The sequence below is a fragment of the Nannobrachium achirus genome, assembly GCF_963921795.1.
Source record: "Nannobrachium achirus genome assembly, chromosome: 2".
NCBI classification, from domain to species: domain Eukaryota; kingdom Metazoa; phylum Chordata; class Actinopteri; order Myctophiformes; family Myctophidae; genus Nannobrachium; species Nannobrachium achirus.
The window spans coordinates 60,096,180-60,107,610 of NC_137811.1; the positions used below are offsets into that span (position 1 = coordinate 60,096,180).

Sequence of the window (11,431 nt, forward strand, 5' to 3'; positions counted from 1 at the left end):
CTGCTCTGCTCCCAGAGAGAGAGAGAGAGAGAGAGAGAGAGAGAGAGAGAGAGAGAGAGAGAGAGAGAGAGAGAGAGAGAGAGAGGGATGCTGCCTGGAGCTCAAGCAGGCTACCAGCTCTGTGATTGGACGGATGCAGCCATGCAGCGTTGTTGTTCACAGAGCTGTTTACATGTTGCTTCTTTTGTTGAAGCCTGAGTTATACTCATAGTCGTACGACGGTGTCACTCACTTTTTTGCACGCGACACGGTCATATGACGAATTTACGAAGCATCATCAGGCGTTATGTCCCTTCTGTCAATGATGATGGTGCCTCAGACTACTCCCCTTTGCATCAGTTCAGTAGGCCAGGCCTTCTGATGATGATGACATCATTACATTATGTGCCAAAGCCAAATGCCAATGAAACGGTGCATTTTTGTCAATAAAACACATGCATAGGCCGGCCTATAGACATTAAAACATATATTGATAATAAAAGCTGAGAGATTTATGAGACAAATAAATAATGTGTAATATTCATACCCAGGAACATAAATGATCTGTTGTGCACACTGCACACTCATATTCACAGCCCGGTCAACAATTTCTTTCTCCCCCTGTGGTTCTCAAATGGGAATGCTGGTCTTTATGGGGTTCCAGAGGGGGTCCCCAGCCAAACTAGTTAAATCATCAAAATCATTTTTAACCACTTTAACCCTATACAAGGTCACAACTCATTGCAACACTTGTGAGCTTGTAGATCTGTAATAATAATACAAATAAAACCAATGTAACATTTTAACCAGATATCTACTGCTCCATCCATATCATATCATATCATATCATATCATGACCCATGGCACAGCAGGAAACTGCACCAAGTGAGAAGCCAAGAAACCATGGTGATACAGAAAAAAAAACTTTTCCCAGGAAATTGCAGCCTGGCTTTGATCCAAGAACAGGAAGCCCTGGCCTGCATGGGTCATGGCAAACTCTAGGTTCTGAAGGACAGTCAGCAGGGGTTTCTCCCTAGTGAGTTCAACTTCAAAAATCTTCAAAAACAGACCCCCACGGACCCATTTAACCACTTACACCCTATAACATCATTGTATGTCAATAGCGAAAATAGCCCATTACCAAAACGTGATGCTTTGATTTTGTAGATTGGCTGTTTTTGCAGAATGTTTGGTTATTTTCACCAAATGTTCAACTACATTATTTTTGCCAGATGTTTGTCTATTAACAACACAGGCTATTAATGCCCAGAACAGGGATGCTGGGGTTCATTCGGTTAAGTTGATCTACCCTCTTCAGAGAAGAGTTTCTATAAGGCTTGGCTTAGAAACTGATTTTGTCTGATGGCTAGTGTAAAAACCCTTTGAAAGGATTATACAACCAGTGGTATGACTGGAAGAAAATGGACATTATGTAACTCTGATGTCAAATCCCTTACAACACAGCTTCAAAACCAAACTATGAATGTGTCTGGCTTGCTAAATCAAAGTAACTCACCAATTAATATGACATTTAATGATTAATCATGTTGTATAATTGTAATTGTGTAATGTTATGATTGTTACGATTTCCTCAAACTGCTACAACAGCTCCACCATGTGGCCAAGCAAAGTGAAAATACAGATGCAGAATCATTTGTCATTTTTATTATTAAAGTAATAATAGTTGCTGAAGAAGCTCAGCATTTTCAAATCATTTATTGAAATGGATGAATATAATATCCACAAAATATAATGCACATCCTGGTGTCTCAGTCAATTAGTGTACAAGCAGGCCATACAAGCAGCCAGGCCATATTATGCTGCTTGTGAGTATGTATCTCCTCTCTTTCTGTCCATGGCACTCTACAATTACCTATCTGAAATAATGCTGGAAATATCTATGGCATATTATAAAGAAACAAATGGAAATACATGATCCTATTCCATAGGAATTCAGATTGCATACAACATTGTCCAGTCCTTTGACTAAATTGTATGACTCACCACTTCAAATGTATGAAATCAAGTTCAGATCATACTCAATCATAGTAGGTAAAGCCTGATTCATACTTAGTTGCACATTGTGTCCCACACAGAAAACATACAGTACGCACAAGCTCACAGCCTGCAGATTGGCCATTGTGAGACGTGCAACTAAATCAGGTGTAACAGGGACTTGAGCCAATACGGCTCAATTTAACACACCACAACTCGCATTAAACCAACGCTATTCAGTCTAATGCAAGTCAATCTCAGTAATATCAAACAACGAGTGCTTTTGTGTCAATATTGCTCAGTTCAATAAAGCATTTCTCAAATAAAATAAAAAATGTTTTTGAGGATTGGAGTGTCAGAGACCAGCTATGTAGCATCCTGTGGGACCATTATGCAGCTTCCCAGTGGGTTCTGGACCTCAGGGACATTGTCCACAGACTTCACACTGGCCTGCGCAGCAGGCTGAACCGCCTCCTCTTCCTCCCCAATGTTTGCTTCAGGACGCCACACTTTGCTGTCAATCATTGAAATGTCACCTTTTGTAGAGGAAACGGGGAAGGAAACATGCTGTTTGTTAATATTACCACACAGAGATTGACATCTTTACTTTGGTAAGTCAAGCTAATCTTTTTGATGTTTTGTCACTAATGCTGTTGTGTTATATGTGTGTATTCCTTTTGGAAGATAGGCCAATGATTAATTGTTTCCAAAAGCTCATCTGTCTCAGGCCATCCTCTCAAGGTGTACTACATTGCACCACTTCATCAAACTATGTGGTCATCTTAAAATGAAGATTCTAAAACGGCTAGTTCAATTCCTTGATTCTGATTGGCTGGTTGCCGTGGTATATGAGGCTATAACCCACACCTTGAATCAGTTTATATCAAAGCCAGGTGTGTCTTTTCTTTCCACTGTGCCGTGAGGCTGAACTTGAGAAGCGAGCGTTTGATTTTCTCTCAACTCCTGCCGTGCGAGTGTTTCTTAGCACCGCCCGCATGCATAGGACAGTGACTGAATGTCTCCGGACGGGGCTTGTAAAGGCGACAAGCGCCTCTATTCTCCAGGCACATACTCGGCTGTTAGTTTAGCCGGTTGCTATGCTAGCGTTTTTGATGTGATGTTCACCCACAAAGCAGCTAAATCTGGATGAAAATAAACATGTGTATGGATTGAATATGGTTCTTAACATGAGACTGATCTAACACATAAGTATTGTTTCCCTATTTTTTGGCAAAAAGAATGACGTGACTTTATAAACACACACTGGCTTCCATACATTCCTGGGATGTGGCTGGTAAACAGAAGGAAATGTCTCTTCCTGGTGGCGGAGAAGTGTACCGGCTGAGAGGGTCGGAAACACTCGGCTGGCGCCTCGTGTTTCCCAACGCCTCTCAGCCGGTGTATATTACCCCGGTAAACACTCGCCTCTTGTGGCTTATTGCTTTAATCAACTATTCCCAGTGGCCGTGGTAACCCACCTGTTCTCATCTCTGTAGGAGTTTCTGTCCCATACTGATGGCTGTTCTCCTCTGCTGACCTCTTAATCTTTTCCAACTAGTAAAATAAAATATGTTTTTTCAGATGCAAGGTTAGATATAGAGCAGTGGTTCTCCAACCTTTTTTGGATCAGGGCCCACTTGAAAATCATGAAAGTAATGATAAACCAATTGTTTGTGTTCCGGCTTGGATCAATGGAAGTAACATAATATACTTTAAGTTCTTATTGGTATCACTATAAAAACACATTTTCAATTTTGCTTATTCTGTACGATTTCAGCAGAAAGGCCAATAACCATCCATGTAAAAACATTTTACATTATTAACCATTTTATGTTATATTATTATTACAATCTTGCATCTTGTTTTGCCATTATTTGGGGGTCCACTTGCAATACCCTCGCAGCCCACAGGTTGAGAACCACTGATAGAGAGCCTGGTGAAAACACTCATTATTGGAGGAAAGCAACACGTCTTTCTCACCTCCATGCAGATGGATGGAGATCCCTCCTCAGTAAATGTGCAGGTACTGCAGAAAATGCAAGAGTTTCAGTTACAGAATTCTGTTAAATATGCATCTGGACATAATTAAATTCCCAGCATCCTTATGAAAGAATATATTACTGTAGAAATGGAACAATCAGTGCCACATTTCTTGTGCACTCTACCAGTAGACCAACAAAGTATCTGCACTAATTGTTGAGGGCTCGCTGAAAGCAAGCACAAGTATGTTATCTTCATTATTGATCTATCAGTCAAGTTCTCCTCGACAGTACAAAGGCAGGGCCCTTAGCCAATGAGGTGCAGCCAAAGGGTAGATCTTTATGCCCATACATGGTGTTACATGCGAGCCCACACTGTTTCGTAGGAACCGTATTTCTAGTTTAGTTTTACAATTTAAGTCTCGACACCGCCCGAAAGCCGGGTACGGAAGCTGTCATCTGTTCGTCATTTCCATTCACAAAGATATATTTTAAAATATCAAAAAAATGTATTTCACAATTTCCATTTCTGATAAGAAGCTAGCTATATGTGCTTTGATTATTTGTCCACATCCACTTTATCCTCGGATCATTTACAGAGCTTCCGTGCTCCATAGATCACAGATGCGTCATAGATGACTGCTGTCATAAGTTGTCCACATTAAGTCTGAGATCCACAATAGAGCCCTGCCGTTCCTATGTGGGTCCCGAGATCCATTTGATCAGATTTTTCATTCTAGCACAACTATCAGTGCAATTAATCAAGCTCTGACATAGACAATGTGTTTTTTTTTATAAAACTGAACTCTGTTAAGCCCTTTGCACACAGGACAGTTGCGTTTCTTCCGTTTGCTGTATGAATAAAACGCATTGGATTTGGTGTGCAATGCTGTGCGGAAGCGGAGCTGCGGATCCCAAAAGGAGTCATAAAAGGAGTGATGAGTTTTTTACCGCATGCGACAAGACGCACGAATCGAACTGGGTTCGATCGAGAAAAAAAACGCACGGCCGCAGCCACTCGTCGCACGGCTAATTCGGATCCGGTGTGCATGAGGTCGTAGAGAATCATTGTTTTCTTTTAAAAAAATGAAATTGTCCGTTTTATCCGTGCGGATAAACGCGCCTGTGTGCAAAGGGCTTTAGTGTTAAACCACATGTTATACTTTCTTGTGTTCTATGTGGACAAGTCACCAAGTAAATGTCCTCAATCATACACAATGTGATCATACACACATCAATATTACCTTGAGCTGTGATGTAGTTTGGGGTCACAGCCAATAGATGTTTCCTGCAACTGAAAAGGTTTTTAAGAACAACAATTTCAGTTCATGTGCATGAAGTGAAGGGGTAAGAGATGTGACAGAATGGCTCAGAGATTAGACGGATCTGACCTGTGAGGATTTCTTATTAGCTTGTTTCTTCCCTGCTTCCATGTCTCTGTGTCTGCCTTCTTTCTGGCGCTGTAGCTTTATGAATTCAAACGTACTCATACCTTTGTAAACTGCCGCAACCATGAGGAAACAAACACAAACCAGGAGACTAATGACAAGAACGAATAATTAACCACTTTTTCAGAAATAGCTGATCTACAAGCTTAAAACATGCCCTTTTAGGTCTGCTATCGTCGATCTTTTCAAACTTTTTAAAGATTTGAGAACATTTTTGCATAACATCCCCAAAATAGGGACCAGATTGAAAGTGTAAAAAAAAGATAGGAGAGTCAATTTGACCTTGACCGTCATTTGTTTGTGATCTTGATGTTTAACCTTTTCAACCCAAAGTTAATCATCTCTTTGAACGCAGCCAACTGAGAATTCCCACCAAGTTTTCATGAAACTTGAAATCCACCCAGCCCAATCCATTCAGTTGTTAAACCAACTGATGTTGCACCACTGGCATAATTAGATGTTGCAGTGCACTATACACATCCATCCACTAGGGGGTGTTGTTTATGATCAAACCTTACTGTGATTGTGACTTACAGAGGTAAAGGTGGAATCCCAGCAGGTGGCCAAGAAGTAGCAGACAGGTGAAACACAGCACCATGGTTATGCAGGCAATTACAAGGAGCCACACTGAGCTCGTCTTTATGGGAGCTACAGGTAAGAACACCAGCCAGGTGCCATTACCCAGCAGACCTGGAGAAATAAGCAACAGGTCAGAAACACACACACACGCGGGGTGGGAGGTGGGACATGTGACGTAAAGAGGTAGCGAGAGACGGGTTGGAAAAAGCTGCTAAATTTTCACAAATAGATTAAAAATACTTAACGGCATTGCCGATTACCGCCGCTTCGCACACGTTTCCGCGGTCTCCTAGTGCAGTTCTGGGTATCTTTAAAGAATCTCAACAACATCTGATCGGCGTGCGTATCAGAAAGAGCCGACGCAGCGGCAAAGGACCCTTGTTACCGACTTCCCAATACAAAAAAGGTAAACAAGGGTCTCGAAAGGGGCGACATGAATGGCTGCTGTGCCATTTTGTTGTGTATGTAAAGTGGTCTTGAGCTGACACCTGTTTGTGACATGCTCTCCTGCTTCAACAGTGATTTTGTTACGTTTAAGTGGATGATACAGGCACGTTACAGGTAGGTCAAGATTGTAAATCATGGAAAGGGTTTGGTTTATGTTTGACGTAGTCTCGTGTGGCCAGACTGTTGACTCCCAAACGGAGAGAGAAATCGGGAGAGACATGTAGTAAAGATTGTTGGGAACTGGTTTCAAACTCATACACTGCCAGGCTACTTTAGAGCCTAGGTGCCCGAATCGCTAAGCCACGGCCATGACCCTGTTCATTTGTACGTTTTCTTTTTTTTTCAAACCAATAATCACAGCTAAGAATACTATTTAGAGCTGTACTGTATCAAACACAGCGTGTGTCGAGACTCACTGTCAAACTGTGGGGCGGTCCGTAGACTGCCAGGATCCAAGAAATGCTGAATGAACACGTACATGGTAACTATGAGAAGAATCAGCACAGCTACAGTAGCAGAGGACAATGCCACAAAGAAACACCTGAAAGGAGAGAGACAATTTATTCAGATGCAGGACACTGGACTCATAGTAACATCATCCAAACTTCCTCTTACCAGTAGTTCCTGCCACCGACACAGTTGTTGAGCCATTTACAATGGTGATCAAATTCAGCCACACATTTGTTGCAAGCGCCGCAGTGTTTCACTCCAGGGCCACTGCACACAAAAGATTGCATTACGTCAACACTTGTTATTTATTTGCAGCTTTTTGAAGGACAGTGTAATGTTGTCTCTAGGCAAGGAAAGTTCATTTTTATATTCAGCACATTTCACACACAAAGGCAAATAAAAGTGCTTTACATGAGGCATAGAAAGAAATGTAAAGACAAAGAACAGAAGTAATAAAACAATAAAACTATAAAAGAGTAAATGTCAAAGTGCAGAATAACAGAATAATTTAATGCTTGTGTTAATAGGAAAACCTACAGACAAGTCAAATTATACCAAAGAAAAAAGACGTCCAATTAACTTGATTGTAATTGTTTGTGTGGATACTTACACTTTGACATCACACAGGTAACAGTGGAGGTCCTGGATGACGTGTGGCTGCTTCGTCCGGTCAAACAATGGCATCGGACCGGAGCAGGCGTTTTTGGCTCGGACGCTGGCGTCTGCCGGATCTATAGACACTGCAGCAATATGGGTGATCAGGTGCACTACAAAGGCCATCCCAGTTAGCTACACACAGCAGGGGGTCAAGGAACTAACATCGGACGGGGAGTGCAATATTTGTTTTTACACCTACAGCCTGGGGACAAGTGCCCGTCGGCTGGGGGCATTGAACCGGAATAGTAGGACGCAGGTGTTAGTTTAGGTCTGCCATTTACAAAGTAAATGGAAGAGGTTTGACAGACACAGATGCATGTGAATAAGAAAGTGACCATTTTAACATACATGGTTACTAATGGGAGCCTACGGATGGAAATAAAAGCTTGTCTTATGTGAGGGGAGCAGAGTGAATAAATCATCTGTTCCCATTTTTAACGAATAGCCTACAGTTATGTAAACAAGTGGCTCTGGGATTGCCTTGCATTCATCACAAGACAAACAGCCCACTGATAATGTGGCCATGGTTAATGGAGAGGATCGTAATTGAGACAAAGAAGACAAAGTCATGTCTAGCGTGCCTTGAGCTTCTATTCAGAAGAACACAAAAGTCCTTGTCTTGGTTGGAAGGCCATCCATAGCTAGTAGCTACAGTAAAGGACGCCCACATAGAGAGGGCTAATATTTAAAGTCAATTTCATATCTGAAAGATGTGCAGCCTGCATTATATTAGGATTGCAATAAAAGCAATATAGCTGATTCCTCACATCTCCCGACACGGTTTTTAAGACTAATTTATAGGTCAAAATTAGGCTTTAGTGTTAAGTTCTGCTTGGGCTTTAAGGTCATGGACCCACCAGTTGAGAAACACCACCTAACCACAAGTGCCGCATACAGTATGTACTTGGTCAAATGACAAAGATAGAAAATAGCTCACAGTGCATTGCCATGAGACACGTTGTGAGCTTGTAGATCTGCTTATCTTTGCTATCACTGAACTTATTTATGACAATTCTGAAATTACGCATATTGTATACCGTATACATTATGCGGTTAATGTGGTTATTAATGCGAAGGATACCGAGTAGGCGGCAATATTCCATGGTACGGGGAGAAGAGGGGTGTAAATGCCAAAGCAAACTATGCCGAAGTAGGCATAAACCAGCCAGGCCACCACCTGGTAACCCTGAAGAGGCCACGACCAGCCGTTGATCCTGGGTGGTTTGGAGGGAACCAGCTCATTCCTACTGTTGCCAGAAGTAGGGGCTGTACGCCTCGCCCTCCCGCCAAAGCAATTCATCTACAAAAAACACATGAAAATGGACAGTGGCTAAGAGAAATCACACATAGGTTTGGAAGACAGTTAACCAAGAATGAACAGAGTAGTCCTTCACAAAACATCCTCATGGATTAATGATATAGTAGTAATAGTACTGTGGAGAGTAGCTCCGACTTAGGCTGCGGAGAAATTTGCTAGGGAAATGAGCATGAAGCATGGTGACTCTGTCACCCTCCGCATATTGGGATATGATAGTGTTATTATTAGAAGGTGCCTCTCAGTCATAAGCCATGTTAGCTGTCGATGTGAACTTGTGAAGTGTCTCTAGGGTCATGCGATACTGAATATATATTCTATATTCTAACGTCCCAGGGTGTACCAATAAACAGGGGAAGGATGTCCCGGCATGCCTCTGGGCAAATAGGTCAGCAACTATGAAAAAAAGGGTCTCGACTCAGTGTTTGGCAAACACTGGTCTAGAGTGCGGCTGGTGGGCTTGTAAGGTAGTCCTCCATTGGGACCAGCTGGCCCTTCAATGTTTGCATAGTTCCAACCCCTACAGCCCTTGATCACTGTTGCACTGTTGCTATGTATGTCATCGGATGCATTTTATATTGTTTTTAATGCATTGTGTATATATATTGACTGACTGCCTGTATGCCAAAGACAAATTTCCATTTTATGCAAAATTTGATGGACAATAACATTTTCTTATCTTATCTTCCGCAACGAAGACAACCAGAGGAGACCCCCCACACAGGCTTTCCACCGGACCTCCAGACTAGAGTCCAGAGCCTATGAGGCCTGTGTAGTTAAGAAGGGCCACTAGCTGATCACCTCCTGGACAATGCATTAGGTGTGGGTTACTGGGGACAGTGGTGTGCTAATGGACAGAGAAGGTCTTCCCATCATGCCTTGGGGTGTACTCACAGACACGTAGGACTATATTGTTTATTGTTGTGTTATTGTATGTGTCATTTTATGTTGGTGGAAAGGCTTACACAAGAAGGATATTGCCTTGCATGTTTGGTAATGTTACTCAACCAAAGGTTGCAGCATTAACTCTCTCTAATCATTTTCAGTTGAATATCAGTTAGGCTATCATTTAAATTTAAAACGGCCAATTACCATGTTTTCACCTCACACAGCGGGGTCGCCCCAATGACAGCTAAAACAATTTTATTGTGAACACAGGCCTTTCGTTCACTGTTGGTGGTGAAATACTGTTGCCTAGCAGGCACAGTAATAAAGCCAACGTTCAATTTGCGCACCTGACATTTGTTTTTTTGCTGCGTCCACGATTTTGCTAAACAAATATAATCCATTGGTGAAGGACAACCAAGACACAAAAGTCAGTGTTAACAATGGCATTGTTGTCTTTGACTTGACAACAGTATAGTAGGCCTATCCCTGACATTTTTAAAACATTGTGTCGTTATTAAAACACATTTTAGTCATTGTCCGTAGGTTTAAATTGAAAAGATTGTAGATTTTGCCCCTAAAGAGCAGCCTTCTTTCTACATAGGCTAATGCAGTGGAAATAACATGGGAACTCGGATTAATGCAGTGGCACTGGTTCTTAATTATTATAGCCTACTTTATTTATGGAATTTCATAAAAAAAAAAAAAAAAAAAAAGATCTATAAATAAAATGCTATTTCTGCCTATTTCAAAAAAAATGTTTGGGAACCAGTAGCTATTAATGTATGAAGAACTTACCCGTGCCATTGGATGCCACTCGGTGAACATAAAATAGAAAGCATTGGCCTGTTAGTAGTATCGTTCAAATAGAGAGGCAGGTTTCTCTAAAAGTTGCTTGGTTGCCCATACAGTCCATCCATACAGTAGGATAACTGGGCAGGTGTGTTCAATAGACAGCAGCAGCACTCCCATCTCCATAGAACACAACTGCCGTCCAAGGAAATAACTCCATTAATACTAATGTCCCTCTATGAACAAGAAGCGCATAAAAAATATCGGATGGTCTTCCTTTTCCATGTCTTCAAATGACAAGAGGCAGGAGAAGTTAAGGACGCAGTTCCAACCAGTGCTATGGAAACTGATGTTAAACCAAACATTGTGACCCATCGAATTGTGTGACTCATGATGGCGTCACTGATGGTTACGCTAGAACAAAAGGGCTAAAATGCAAATTACGGCCGGACGTTATCAGCAACTGAACTTGTTGAAATAAATCTCTTAGCTTGGGGCATACATTTATTTCCATTGGAAACGTAAGCCTACTGTACTATTATACCAGTGGAAATTGCAGGTACTTTCATAAATCACAGTATTCGTTAAGTGATCAATTTCGGCATAACACTTACTTTGGTGAGACGCGGGCAGCGCGCATGACCCGTGCTGAAGACAGTCATCATCAGTTCTGTCACCCGATCCACGTTCTGTTCATCATCACAGAAGTGAACCCATTTTGTGTGAGCAGCAGGCTAAGCACTACGATTTTGTCAAACTTTTTTAGTTTTGCTTTCACTCCACAATTTTAGTTTCTGCGCGGGAACTAAAACTTTGCACAATAATGTCAATAAAATAGCTACTTCCCAGAGATGAGAAAAAGAGGGGAACCAAACAGAAGAGAAATTTGCATGATGAAACTTCTG

General features: G+C 41.7%; 1 protein-coding gene across 1 annotated transcript; it reads right to left on the reverse strand.

Moving 5' to 3' along the window:
* Positions 1-3,982: 3,982 nt before the first annotated feature.
* Positions 3,983-8,834, reverse strand: zdhhc11 (zDHHC palmitoyltransferase 11; the record flags this gene model as incomplete). Its single annotated transcript, XM_080743121.1, has 7 exons — positions 3,983-4,000; positions 5,345-5,454; positions 5,936-6,091; positions 6,844-6,968; positions 7,043-7,144; positions 7,488-7,666; positions 8,616-8,834. The coding sequence occupies 7 exons, from the start codon at positions 8,832-8,834 to the stop codon at positions 3,983-3,985; spliced, it is 909 nt and encodes a 302-aa protein (XP_080599247.1).
* Positions 8,835-11,431: the final 2,597 nt, after the last annotated feature.